The 15,307-nt window shown below is 48.5% G+C and overlaps 1 protein-coding gene across 1 annotated transcript in view; it reads right to left on the bottom strand.

Annotated features, from left to right (window-relative positions):
* Nucleotides 1-15,102, bottom strand: part of ATOH8 (atonal bHLH transcription factor 8) — a 43,462-nt gene extending 28,360 nt beyond the window's left edge. The window contains exon 1 of the mRNA XM_063924968.1: nucleotides 14,295-15,102. Within this exon, the coding sequence (XP_063781038.1) occupies nucleotides 14,295-14,768 (474 nt within the window). The 5' untranslated portion in view covers nucleotides 14,769-15,102. The remainder of the gene's footprint in view (nucleotides 1-14,294) is intronic.
* Between the last annotated feature and the right edge of the window lie 205 nt (nucleotides 15,103-15,307).

Genomic DNA, 15,307 nt, shown 5'->3' with positions numbered 1-15,307 from the left:
TTCTGGAAAATAGGAGACGAATTTGCAACGGACTGTGTGACCGATGGGAAATTTTATTCTGCAGTTTTTCTGGGCTTATTTTGCCCAAATTCTGTATGTCGAAAGCTCGGCAGGTATGCTAGAGCAGTCATGTATAGTTTATACTAAACAAGGCGTGCATCCACCATGCTTGCCTAAAACCAGCTTAAAATAAAATCCCATTCCTTCTGATCCCACACTGAGGGCATGAGCTAGGGGCGGACGCAGGAGTGACAGGTGCTGCGTCTTCGGTAACAGCAGATCAGGTAAATGATGTGGTCTTTTGTAATGAGATGTCCCCTTGTACCTTCTCAGATCCGCTGCATGTGCCCAAAGAAGCCACATCGGATCACCATCGGCAACATCGTTCAGACCAACGAGCATCCAAGTAACCCTAAGGTTTCGCAGAATGTCAACAGCAACCACAGTGCCGAGGCAAGAGAATCTGCGTCAGAAGATGCAGTCTCTGGCTTCCGCACGCCCCCAGAACAGAGGCAACACACCACCGTTTTGACCAACGGTCAACCGTTGCAATGCGGAGTACAGCAGGGTTGCAGCTACATCGCGGCACATGCACACTGCGTAACCCGTCACAGTCCCATAGCCATCGGAAATATGTGTGCAGGGTTAAATCAGGCCCTGAATCCCATAGCAGGGCCCTTTAACAAATTAAATTTCATGGGCGTTTGACTGAAATCTAATAGATGTTATACAGCACAGAAAATGTATAGTCCAAATATAAAGGAATGGCCTCCAGACATCATGGGGGAAACGGCAACCGTCTCCCTTTCCTTGTGTCACATACACTGCTAGCCGGGTGCTTGGGATCAGTGGTCCACGTGAGGAGATAAACGTGGAACGATGCCGTAGTTGCTGCACAGAGCTCCCTGCGTATTTCTCATTCCATCCTTTGCCCCAGTTGATCTGACACCAGCGACACGCTGACAGGACTGAAGTGGCAGCAGGCCGTGCCAGGAGTCCACTCCACTTACTGCTAACAGCCTATGGGCGAAGCAACAGCCCGGCTCCCAGCTGCCCCATTTATCAGGACACATTAACATCAGCTGCAGAACGCCTTCCTTTCACTGTACAGCGTCCAGCCACCGGGGAAGGTCGGATGGTTCCTTTTCAACATACTGACTCCGGCTCCCTACCCATGGCGGCCTGATGAAGATAAACAGAGCATGTCTGTGATGTGCGCTGATCAATCACGTTCGCAGCTCATCTCAGGGGAAGATGTTACTGTAATTAAGACCACCGCTGTCAGGGGGAAGAGAGGATAACAGCAGGCGGGCATATTTCACTTGATTGTGCCGATGAGCACTGTTTAGAAGAGAGACGTCTCTGCTTATTTATCAAGCCAATCACTTTCACATCAGACGACTGGTGGCGTTTAAAGGGAATCTTTCATCAGCCAGCAAACTGCGGTTTATTTTATTAAGCCTGCTTGAAAGGCATTGAGTATCAGCGCCTATCCTCCCCGGGTGTAGTGCCAAACCATTTACTTCTATGGGCTTTAGAGGACGTGCAGACGAAAATGAAGCCCGTGTTATTCACCGTATAGGGTTCTAGGATTTTCCCAGATTTATTAATAGTACAGGATAACAGGATACATTTTATTTATCTACATAGATGAGGAAAAGATGCAGCTTATTATCAGGGAAAATGACAACAGAATGACTAAACCGCAACATATAAAGAAGGCTAAACAGACGCTACAGTGCAGGAAAAACAAACCGCGCCATACCTGGGCTAAGGGGCCCAATTATCATACAATACTTGCCGCTATGTCCCCAAAACACCAGTTTTTGGGGGCTAGCTGCAAATATTATGTATCCCCCCCCAATGTAAGAAGGAGGGATCACAGCAGGTATCTCCGATACTTTATGCAATCCCTCCATTTCTGCCCGCAGCCACATCCCTCATAGGGTTCTACGGGGGATGCGATGCTGATCGATGTTTGCCACCCCGGAAAAGTGGGCAAATCTCCCAGAGCTGGCCACCGCCCACCTGCACCATTTACAAGTGAAAGGGGGCAGCCTGGCCAGCCAATGACGCGTTTTGCTCTGAATCAGGTCATTGTGGCCCCAACCCCGCTGTACAATGCCGGTAATCGTGTAGCCATGGCCACTGGCCTCTACCAACTATTCCATGACCCACACCCAGGAGGGGTGTAGTACGGCTGACCGGCGGTCTCCTGACCGCCGGTCAGCTTACCGACGCCGGGATCCCGGCAGCATACCGACGCCGGGATCCCGGCGGGGAGGGGCGAGTGCAGCAAGCCCCTTGCGGGCTCGCTGCGCTCGCTACGCTGCGGGCTCGGTGGCGACCTGCGGTCGCCATGGGTTCTATTCCCACTTTATGGGTGTCGTGGACACCCACGAGTGGAAATAGTCCCTGTTGGTCAGCATGCCGACCATCGGGACAGTGACCCGTCGGGCTGGTGGAGGAGGTCATGTGACTGTCGGTCAGCTGACCGGCGGTCACATGAATACCACCCCCCGGGAGGGGCAGCCAGGAAGCAGGCAAGTATAAGCATAGCCTTCCAGAGCCTGGTCTTACTAGCTAACGCGTAAGCCACTGTAACATATGGGCTACATTAATGAATTTAAGGATCCCTCGCCAGTAACTACACATTACGCAAGTCAGGTCCAAGCCCAGAATATGCAGCAATAGGGAATGGCAACTTTCAGGGCTGTAGTGCAATTAATAATAAATAGGCTCCCTAAGTGAATGACCATGAATAACAGCAGCATTCAATGACCTAATGCCCTGGGAGGGCGGGCAGAGCGGAGGGCCCTGCTTGTCAAAACTTACAGTCCAGACTTTAGGCATTGGATTTGACTGCATGACTTAAATTGAAGTTTGGTGCCACCTACAACGTTATTACTGTTTGTCTATTGATAAGGGATATTATCAGGAACAATTGCATAGACAGTGTTTATGGGTTTCTCACCAAAAGTTCAAGCAATTGTCTCCACCCTCAAGCAATTGCCTCATGCGCTGGTTAGAAATAAAGGAATCTGATTGCAGATAAGAACCACTTGGCCCAACTAGTCTGCCCATGTACACACTAGGGATCATTTATTTGTTTTGTTTGCTGGGAGCCAATTAACCTACCGGTATATTTTTGGTTTGTGGGAGTAAACCGGAATATCCAGAGGAAACCCACGCAGGCACGGGGAGAATATACACTACATCAGGGGTGGGGAACCTTTTTTCTACCGAGGGCCATTTGGATATTTATAAAATATTTGGGGGCCATACAAGTCTGCCCCCGCGCGCGCCCAAAAAATGGGTGTGGCCAGTTAAAATGGGACGTGATACACATATGCCCCCAATAGTGCAGTGCCAGAACCACAATTGCCCCTCACAGTGCCAGGTATACAAATGCTCCTCACAGTGCCAGGTATACAGATGCCCCCACAGTGCCAGGTATACAGATGCCCCCACAGTGCCAGGTATACAGATGCCCCCACAGTGCCAGGTATACAAATGCCCCTCACAGTGCCAGGTATACAGATGCCCCCACAGTGCCAGGTATACAAATGCCCCCGCAGTGCCAGGTATACAGATGCCCCTCACAGTGCCAGGTATACAGATGCCCCCACAGTGCCAGGTATACAAATGCCCCTCACAGTGCCAGGTATACAGATGCCCCTCACAGTGCCAGGTATACAGATGTCCCCACAGTGCCAGGTATACATATGTCCCCACAGTGCCAGGTATAAAAATGCCCCTCAGTGCCAGGTATACAAATGTCCCCACAGTGCCAGGTATACAAATGCCCCTCACAGTGCCAGGTATACAGATGCCCCCACAGTGCCAGGTATACAGATGCCCCTCACAGTGCCAGGTATACAGATGTCCCCACAGTGCCAGGTATACAGATGCCACCACAGTGCCAGGTATACAGATGCCCCTTACAGTGCCAGGTATACAAATGCCCCTCAGTGCCAGGTATACAGATGTCCCCACAGTGCCAGGTATACAGATGCCCCCACAGTGCCAGGTATACAGATGCCCCCACAGTGCCAGGTATACAGATGCCCCCCCCCCCTCCCGTCCCGTTTACTGCTCCTTTCGGCGGGGACACGGAGGAGAGCGCGGCTATGTTAGGCGGCGGCGTGTAAGACTTGAAACCAGCCGCCGGTTCGAGAGCCAATCAGAGCTCGCGGACCGGCAGCCGCGGCTCCTGAATGGCTGCCGGTCCGCGAGCTCTGATTGGCTCACGAACCGGTGGCTGGTTTCAAGTCCTACACGCCGCCGCCCGACAATAGCCGTGCTCTCCTCCGTGTGGTGACAGCTGAGACACGCTGCCGCCGGACTGTGCGACGGCGTGTCTCAATGAGAGGAGCGGGTGGGCCGGACCAAACGGCTTCGCGGGCCTTATACGGCCCGCGGGCCAGAGGTTCCCCAACCCTGCACTACACCATCGCACACACCACTGTTACGTGCAACAGCCTATGGTCTACTCAGTGTTTTCATCTCAAATTGGGATTGCAGCTGAGTTCACTGACACACCCGTGACACCCCATAACACAACCATGAGACGGGCTTTTTTGTGAACGCTTGAGTCCACATCCCAGTCACCGCCCAGGAACGCCCATGGTTGTGTGCCGGTCGCTGTGTACGCTCAAGTGGTAGGGTTTTCTGGACATGTGCAATAGTGAAAAATCGCTCAATTGCGCAAACATTGGCGCTGCGACCACCTCTGGATCAGGTCCACTGTTTCTTTATCACCAGTCTTATATTTGTGTATTGCTGGGTGGTTTCACAGCCACATTCTGACACAAGTGCCATGAGTGGCTGCCAGCCATAGGGGGCACCAGGCTTCCTTGATCTATTTTCATTACTATTTTTAATGCTACACAGCAGAGGAACTTACTTGTGGAATTCTAGCAGTAAGGGAAGTTTCCCAACCCTCCCCCTAGAGCAGTGGTTCCCAAACTGTGTGCCTAGCACCCTGGGGTGCCTCAGGACACTAGCAGGGGTGCCTTGGAATGGATTGGTGGTCCACGACCAATTCAAACTATTTCTGGTCAAAGTAATAGACAAAACCAGTGCTTGTGGCTGCCAATTATAATATATGAGGACAAACAGAAGCAAATATTGTCCCGCACCACACTAAAGAAACTAAGGATGACACATAAACATCATTTACTTATTGTTTTCTAATATTCTCAAAGAAACTTTTGGCCTAGGGGTGCCGTGAAAAAATTCTGATACTCTAGGCTGCCATGATTAAAAAAAGTTTGGGAACCACTGCGATAGAGCCTAACCCTAACCTTCCTCCCACACAGGCTAATCCTAAATGTTGGCATTCTGAAACTGTCATTTCTCATGTCAGCATTTAATTGTGAACATGTCGACCACTGCATGCGCAGCCAAAACCCACAAAACGAAAACGGTCCGGACACGCCTGCGCACTCAACCAAAACGCCACGTGGACGCCCCCCACCTTCCCCTGTCAATCATCCTTCCGGGGTGCGATCGCACTGTGATAGATCGCACACACGAGCTGCGGACGCTGTGCATGCACAGAAGTCTAAAATTCACACAATTGCGATTTTTGGACTTCTGTGTTCCGTCCCGAATGAGGTCCTATGTGCACAGATTATTTGAGGTCCCGGGCCAATTAGGTGCTACTAACATAGAGAGAGGATGCACAGGACCTTCCTGGAAATCACTGCACGTCACAGAGGTTCTGGCAGCGGATTTCAGCGCGTCTCCTCCTTGACAACACCCAGATTCAGACTCTTTTCTCTAATTGTCCAATATTAGTCTGAGGCAGCACCCCCGATGGATGTACAATATTGGTAGTTAAACTTTATATTCTGGGGTACATGCATGATTATCGTACTGTAAATAAGTCCTGGTGCAATAGAATCCTGTTCTCCTTTGACAAAACCCACAAGCCACAAACCAATCAGAATTAGGTTCTGCCTGTTGCATAGGTCAGCAAATGGGACTGTACATGGGTGTGGTATGGAAGGTCGACAGTGTCTAGGTCGAGCACTATTGGTCGACAGTAACTAGGTCGACATGTCAAAAGGTCGACATGCGTTTTGTATGTTTTTTGGTGTCGTTTTCTCCGTACGGTGACCGGGAACCCCAATTAGTGCACCGTGTCCCCTTGCATGGCTCGCGGTTACTATTCCCAATCGTAGTCCACTTGGATCGTATGAAAAAGTTCAAAAGAAGAAAAAAATTGTGAAAAACTCATGTCGACTTTTTGACCTGTCGACCTAGAACATGTTGACCTAGAGACCCTGTCGCCCTAGTTACTGTCAACCAATAGTGGTCGACCTAGTTACTGTAGACCTAGAGACCGGATCCCACTGTACATAGTATGCTGAGCCGTCTTCATGGCATATGGCTAACTCTTTACGCTGGCATTTACACAGTTTCATTGGTAAGACTTGGCGCACAAGCTGGCGCAGTCGGGGCACCGTGCCTACACACTAACATGTTTCTGGATGTTCCTGGAGCAGCAAAAATGTAAGGAGCTCGGAGCCAGGCTGCAGCGAGAGAAGCCATTTACTGCAGTCGCTGGGTGTAATTCGCCAGATTCCATATTGTAACAGGTCATTAAACTCCTGATTGGATGGAAATCAGTCATTCACTTTTTAAAGCCAACATCAACACTTCTTTGTATTGTTCTTCTACGTACAAAATAAAACTTGACTACTATGTAGTAGTAGTTTAACGACCTTGTACTTGGCACCCTAGTAACAAGTCAGTCTTTTATTTGCTTAGCGTTAGCTACAATATGTTATGTATCAAGACTGCTGAGGCTGCTGCAGCCGTGTCTATTCATGGCACACACAGATTGCATCCCAGCTCATCCCATTATTCACGGAATATTTATTCACGTCGGGAAACAGGCAGGGAAAAATGAATCACGGTAACTTTTTAAGTAACCATTGTTTACAAATGATAGGTGTCAAATTACAGGAAGCGGTTTCCTTTTGGCGCCGCTGTGAATTACATCTCCATTACCATAACGATAACAAGTACTGGACGCAGCGCAGCCAGGCTGCGGAAGGAGCATATCTCACAAAGAGTGACATTACAAAGTGACTGGTTACTGAGAATGATAACGGAAGTGTGGAAAACATCTTCAGAATTAAGATTTACTAAACAGCGGCAGTGTTGCCCGTGGCAACCAATCAGATTTTAGCTAACATTTCTCTATTGCATCCTAGAAAATGATAGACAGAATATGTGCACCCAACTTAACGTCAGAACATTGTCGGCAAGATGTTATGGGGTCCGAGATCTTAAGATTTTTTTTTTTTTTTAAACGGGCAATCACTTACAAAGAATAGTTTTGTCTTGTAAGCTATTGCCCCTTTAAAACAAACGTCCCGCTGCAAATTTCCAGTAGCTCCCAGTTGCGGCAGGTGCCCTCCGTCAGGCCGCATGTGTGGACTGCTTATACAAAGAGCAAAAAATAAACAAATTAGAATTTAAGAAATGCATCGAAACAGACGGCAGAAATATTACCCTATTTGTACGGCCGCTCAAGGGATATTTAGCATAGCGCTGAGTCGACTTTGTACCACAATAAGCTGCTGCATTCCCTTATCTTTTAATTCAAAGAGTTTATTTTTATTCAGGGAGTTGAAGTATTTTAGAGTCCCACTGGGGACGTATCTGGCCCGTGCTGGATGAGTCTCCTGGAACACTGTGTAACTGAGCTGTCTCTTTGTTTCTGCTTCGTCAGACGCCAGGAAAATCTTCCAGAAGGTTCATATAAATGTCCACTTCGGAATAGTTCTGGCCTCATTACGTCATTTGCTTCTCGAAAAGTATTTTTTCTTTATTATAAATAGGAAAAAAGGGTTTTTTTTCCCTGTCAGAGAGACTTTGATTTTTCTCTCGGGAGCAACATTCAAACTTGTTAAACCGAATAACTTATTCACCTTTTCACAAGTTACATTTTTTAACCCTATTCACCTTGGTGGGAATAGCTCCCCTATACATGCACAGGGCTGAATGACTTGAATAGCAGTGCTCTACCATATATATAATATTATATATATATATATATCTGATCTCATTGCTGTTGCTTGTTAAGTCTATTGTGCACATTCCACTGCTCTGATTGGCTGCAGGCCAGACTCATGCATATTCTAAAGATGTTTGGCTAGAGGTTGATCCAGTCCAGCAATAATATAGAAAATACAGGTTGGCCGCCGCTATACTGTCCCACTTCAAAGTGTAACATGCATACCTCCCAAATTACCTCGATTTAGGATATGACATTAACGCTTTCAAGGGTCTGCCCCCACAGGTGTCCTGATTCCGGGATGTCTCGCTCATCGCGGTGTTTGCCATGCCGCTGGAGCACATGGGAGATTTTAAAGTGATTTGGAAGAAGAGGAGGGCAGGGAGGATCTAGCACTTATGAAGCACACTGCACACTACCATATGGTATGGCTACGGCAGCAACACGGCGTGACTGTGCAGCCTTGGCGGTGATGTGCACTTCTTGTTCCGCTTGGGAGGGAGCATAGTATTAAAAGGTACCCACATGTACATCGCTAACAAAAAAGTACAATAGGGACCCACATCCCAGTGGAGCATGCCTCAATAGGACTGATTTTCATTATTATTGACCTTTTTTGGTTTTCTTATGTAATACACAGCGATTTACAGCTTGCTTTACTTTTCCCATCAGCCCTTGACATAGACTAAGGGGGACATAAACTAAGCAGTGTTAAAAGTGGAGAAGGGAGCTAGTGGAGAAGTTTCCCATGGCAACCAATCAGCATTGATGTAACATTTATAATTTGCATACTATAAACATATATAGAGCAGCTGATTGGTTGCCATGGGCAGCTTCTCCACTGGCTCACTTCTCCACATTTATCACTGCTTAGTACATGTCCCCCTTAATCCTGTATCACGCAAGCAATAACGGATAACCTACCAGTATGTTTTGGGACTGCGTGAAAAAACAGGAGCCCACAAAAACACCAGTAGAACATGCAAACCCAACACAGAGGGTGCCCTGGTTGGAAGAGAACGTAGTACAGTGAGGCAGCCATGTTATCCACTTAGTTACCATGCTGCTATATCTAATCTCCAGTATATGGAACAGCAGGAAAAGGAAAAAATTTACAATTTTTTTTTCCTTTATTGCTGAACAGTTTTAGTTTGGCTTTGGGGGGCGTTTGCTGTAAAGAAGTAAAGCAGGAGACTCGCTGCGCAATCAAGCCAGGAAGCCCATCCAAACTCATGTGCAGCCAACACTCTGCAGAGCCGCCTGTGAGATGAGCTTTCAGCACAGGCCACGTGCTCCTGTTGACCCTATCTTTTTTCCATACAGGCAGCATGATGTCCACTGGAAGCCTCCGGGGGTGACATGAACAGTAGCAGACACGTGCACCCTGCCTGGGAGTATGCATGCTGCACACTGGATAAAACAGCTAATATTCAGCTTCGGTTATTCTATATGCTACAGGGAGGCCGCAACAGGCTTCTCAAATCAGGGAGCTTTAACCAGAAATACCACGCATGCCCGTGTGTAATATGGGCTTCCATTAAGACCGTCCAGTCAAGAAAAAAATTAAATCAATACTGTATATACCGGTAATAATGCCCAACAAGATCCAATGTACCAAGGAAAATGCAACCGAGACAAGAATCAATGATAAAAGTAATGGCCAGAAAATTTGCCATTATATGTAATACTCGTCTCCTTGCTGCCCTGTCCACGCCATTTGGTGTACTCACCAAACAGTGGAGATGCCCCAGAGGAACACATAGACAAATGTGTGTGCCGGCAGCTCCCAACTGATCACCACCAGTGGCCAATCAGAAGCCAGCAGGTCCACTCGGACGTGTCTGGACTGTTTTATGGCCGTTCCCTGGTCAGCCGCTGTGGATTCATTCATAGCTGGAGAGGACCTGGCATCTTAGGAGAGCCGCTCTTTCTTATATACTTTTCATTCCTCTGGCTTCTATAGAATTAAGGGGTTTGTCGTGTTTTGGTTCATTCCTCCGTAGTTTAACCTGTACAAGCCCCCTTCCCCCAACGACCGCTGTGGCTTGGACTGCTCCACCAAACTCCTAGGATGTATAAAAATCTATTGAGCTATGAGGAGTTCAGCTGAAGAGACTATATGGACTCAATGCTGGTTGGAAGGAGTCCTCCAAACTGAAAAAGATTTAAATGAATCTTACCTGTTGCACATCCGCTGGCTGGACCGAGTGGGAACCTTGATGAGCCTAACATCACCAAGTCACACTCTACTCCACTCTTTGTGCCAGGCCTATCTGCAATGAGACGAGCAGTTTTCGATGCCCTACCCAAGGGGCCAATCGTGTCAGCAGCGATTATTCTTGGGGCCTTGAGCCACAGTTGGCTGAAAAGAGGGACCAATCAAAACGCTCAATCTCTCCGCTATCAAGGAACCTGCAGCTACTGATTGGCCACGCTCACATCCCCCTCCACGCAGCCATGCAACAGTAGCTGGTAATTATTCCTGCTGCTATCCGAGAGAGTAGGTCTAAGCCAGAAATAATCAAAAACTTGCCACGACCGTTCTGTTTACCCACTACTACATAATTCCAAGCCGCTTTGTTGTTTTGTAATAAAAAGTACATGAAGTTCCTGGGAACAAAATGTCCAAATAGGTTTACAAAACAGCAGCCTGGTAGAGCAAAGTGCACAGAGCCCACAGGCTCAGTCAGAACATCGCGTCTTACAGTCCCTGACAACTTCTGTATTACATCTGTGTGCTTACCGGAGCTGTGACGGCCATTCGGAAGATGCGTTGTCAATGAACAAATGAAAATGTAAATGTAAAAATGAATGTAACATTTTTGCATGCAGATAAATGCTTGTATTCACCAAAATGCCCAGAAGTACACAAATATTTGGTATACAACCTCCTATCCATATGCAAGATCAGGGAGACCCTTCAACAGTCTGTGTACTGAACGATTCTGCATCACCTGTCCTTGGGTGTGCTTGGTCCTGGGGCATGCACACTGCCAATAGATACAAGATGCTCTGCGTAAGTTCAACACTGCATCGGACCCATAAAAGAGAGACAGATTGGGCAATAGTTTGGCAAACTGCGCATGCATTGCGGGCTGCATATGTACTTCCGAGCGAATCTGAGTCTTACGCCGCTTAGTGGTTTCTCACTTGGAGCTGGGTGGGCATTACAGGTGTTTGCCTGTAGAATAAACCGGTGTGCACAGAGTTCCGCCCTATTCTGAGCTGTGTGTATGTAGAGATCCGTCTGATCTCATGCACAAAGGATCGGGCTAGAGGAAATGCTGATAGGCACATTGGGCCTAATTCAGGCCTGATAGCTCGCTAGACTTTTTGCACTGCTGCAATCAGGTCAGAACTGCGCATGTGTATGCACCGCAATGCGCAGGCGCGTGGCACGGGTACAAAGCGGATCGCCGATCAGCGATGGGTTTGTGCGAAGAATCCATTCGCACGGGCGTTCGCAAAGGAGATTGACAAGAAGAAGGTGGGTGTCTGGAAAAACGCAGGCGTGTCCAAGCGTTTGCAGGGCGAGTGTCTGACGTCAATTCCGGTCCCGGACAGGCTGAAGTGATCACAGCGGCTGAGAAAGTCCTGGGCTACTCAGAAACTGCACAAACTATTTTTGTACCGCTCGGCTGCACATGCGATCGCACACTTGCACAGCTAAAATACACTCCCCAGTGGGCGGCGACTATGCGAACACTGGACTGCAAAAAAACCCTACCGAGCGATCAGGTCTGAATTAGGTCAATTGCCCCCAGTACGGGGCTGGGGGCAGTGTGGTCACATAGATATGTAAGACTCACAATACCGAAGGATATTCGCAGGGGACAATCACAGACAGCAGCTGCACCTGCAAACGCATTACATGGGCCCTTAGGTACAATTTACAGATATTATTCTATATAAATGTACAGAGGTTCGCGTATCAGTGGGTACTGTGGAAACACGGAATGAGTTTAAGTAGGAATTTACGTAAAATAGAATAAGGGGCACACGAAAAAAATAAAAAGGCTGCGAATAGGAAACTCTCATCTTCAGTAATAATATAAAGGAGGATGAAAGGACGTGTGTAGATTGGGGTAGTAAATCTGCACCAATATCAATATATGAGGCTGTCAATGAGATCAAAGCCCTCTTGCACTATGCGCAGTTCCAGAGAAGGGTTTGTAATCCCCATTCACAGAAATACAGATAATGCATCCCAAGGCAGTTCTGATTTGTGTCACCAGGTCACCACTCCTCCACCGAGCCGGGCTTCAAGTTACAGGCGGGAGCTTAGAATCTGCTCTGCAAACGTGCGGTGTCCTGTGGGGGGGGGGGTTTCACTTATTAACGCTGGCGATCTGCGCTGGGAATCCCTTTCCACTCAGCAAAATTCTGCTAGTCCCTAACACGTCATCAGGGGAACCTTCCGCATGTTACAGCTGTACATTCTGTTCTATCATGGAAGTCGCTGATTTGAGCCATTTCCAGTCAAACCAAGGTTCTGAATTCTTCAGCAGAGGAAATGACACAAGAGAAGAGATGACAGATTACAGCATAGGACGGCATCGCTAATACTGTAACGTAACATACATGTTGGCAATGAATTGACTGAGGGGAACATTTACTAAGTAGTGATAAGAGCAGAGAAGTGAGCCAGTGGAGAAATCAACCAATCAGCAGCTCTGTAATCATTTTATAGTATGCAAATTATAGATGTTACTTCAATGCTGATTGGTTGCCATGGGCAACTTCTCCACTGGCTCACTTCTCCACTCTTATCACTGCTTAGTAAATGTACTCCTCGGGGCCTTGCAATAATGGTCCCCATTTCCCACATATAAGGAGGAGAGTGGGGGTCTTAGGACGCTGGGCCCCCATTGCTGGGTATCCCTCAACTTTTTCTATGAGGCCTGGCAATATGATTTTCCACCCCTCCATATCTCTCTAGTTATGCAAAAATGAGTGAAAACGCCTATTTAATAACAGTATGAAAAGAGCAATGATGATGTCACATATCAGCGCAGATTAGACTCTGGGACAAGCTCTTCTGTCTTCCACAGAGTGGAAGTTTTCTGTTCTGCCCCTACAGTGCAATGGCAGGTACCGGTAAATTTTGCAGCATATGCCTGCACTACTGCGCAAGGGGCGGAGTCATGTCATAATCATAAATTGGGGGCAGGGCTGGATGGATTACCCAGGGATGACCTTTTTTTTTTAAATAAATAACATTTAGGACATCAAAAGTAGAGTTGAAGGGCTAGAAAACCCCAAGGCTGCATGGCAGGACTCATTGTAATTGGCCAGGTGACTCAGCAGCTGCAGCAGAGCGTACCTGGCTGCTGGAGAGCATCCTATGGAAGGCTGTGAGCCAATCATGTTACAGTAAGCCAATAAGGTAAAGGTGTGATGCAGTCGGGTTGCTTCCACCTCATTTAGGAGTTTCATGCCATCCCAGCAATGACAGGTGACCACTGACCTTTCATCTCAAATTTATATCAATTTGTGCTGAGTGCTTTGCTTCTTGTGCAGCACTACAGCATAGGTTGCCGCTACAAATAATGACCGCTAAAGTGCGTATAATGAGGTATATATACGTACTGGGGGCATGGCATGGCAGTATATGTCTGTGTATATACTGGCATGTGGCCAGCACAGAATACACCACAGAACAGCCTAGTGCACACTAATGCCAGTCTGTGCCAGGTGTTACTAGTGCCAGGTGTTACCTACCAGTCCAGCAAGCTGAAAGAGGTAGCTGGCATTTCTACACTGTAAGCACAATTTATCCAAAGTGCCCATTGGCACAGACGCAACGGGTAGATGGACCCCAGATCCTCCCCATCTTGATCTAGTCACCTTTATGTGAATTGGATTGTCAGCTCTGCTGGTCAGTGTGACAATGACTGGCATATTGGTGCTGGGCTAATAATAAAGGAATAGAAATGGCATTTCATGTAAATACACAGACCTGACATGTTACATGTGACGCAAGGTGAGACACACAGACATGATACAAGTGACACAGGGTGGGACACACAGACATGACATGATACATGTGACACACAGACATGACATGATACATGTGACACAAGGTGGGACACAGACATGACATGATACATGTGACACAGTGTGGGGCAAACAGACATAACATGCTACATGTGACACTGTGGGGCAAACAGACATGACATGCTACATGTGACACACAGACATGACATGCTACATGTGCCACACAGACATGACATGCTACATGTGACACAGGGGACCTCTGTACCTGCTTCCTGAGAGCCTCGAAGGCTGCGCTGATGGTGTGCACCCGGGACCTCTCCCTGGCATTGGCCAGCAGTCTCCTGGTCTGCTGAATGGCTTTGATCTCAGTTGAGACGCCAGCAGTCTCCCCCAGCCGTCTCATGGGCGATGCACAGGGATCTGTCACTTGTGAGACTGACAAGTAGGAAGTGTCCGGGGGTCTCTGGCACAGCACAGTCCTCTGCTCCCCCACATAGGGCAGTAACCCCGTCTTCCCCGCCAGGCTGCCGCTCCTCAAGTCCAGGGCATCCTCCATCAGCCCGGCTCCCGGAGCCTGCTCCTGCTCAGCCCCCTTGCCCCTAGCTTCCACTTTCAGGTCCACTGTGAAAGTTTGCTGGATGCCCTCCCTGCTCTTCCTCTTCCTGATGCCGACAGCAGGGATGCCCGGGATGCAGTGGCCCTTCCAGTGGGGCCCCTCCAGCACCTGGGGACTCCTCATGTCCTGTGTGCTGCTGCTGTGTGATGGTCAGAGTGTCAGTGCTGCTGCTGCTGGCTGAGCATTGCTGAGTGCACACTGAGCCCCATCTGTGTTTGTTTAGCCTCAGCTTACACAGAAGCCCCTGTTAGTGAGATCAGTCAGCCAGCCGCCGGCTGCAGGGAGACTACTCCTGTCCTGCCGCACACACACAGCCCAGTCTCCTCCAGCCGCCGCCGCCGGTGCCACACAGGGCAGGAGCCGGCGTTACCCTCCTCCTCCTCCTCTGCTGCCCAAACAGCTGCTGCACCGGGCGACACCGCTGCCCACCCACCCTGTCTCCTGCCCTGCTTCTCCCAATACACTGCTGCTGCCTCCTCCGGGGCTGAGGAATCCCAGGATAAGAGATGAACATGACACATGATATCACTGTGCCTGAGGAGCCCACCCCTTATCTGTCATATATACTGTATATATTATACACCCATCTATCTACCCATATACATCACATGTGCCTGAGGAGCCCACCCCTTATCTGTCATATATACTGTATATATACACCC

Source organism: Pseudophryne corroboree, chromosome 1, assembly GCF_028390025.1.
Source record: "Pseudophryne corroboree isolate aPseCor3 chromosome 1, aPseCor3.hap2, whole genome shotgun sequence".
In the NCBI taxonomy this organism is placed as follows: domain Eukaryota; kingdom Metazoa; phylum Chordata; class Amphibia; order Anura; family Myobatrachidae; genus Pseudophryne; species Pseudophryne corroboree.
Note: the sequence above shows the minus strand (reverse complement) of the source record. Positions and strands in the feature narration are given on the sequence as shown.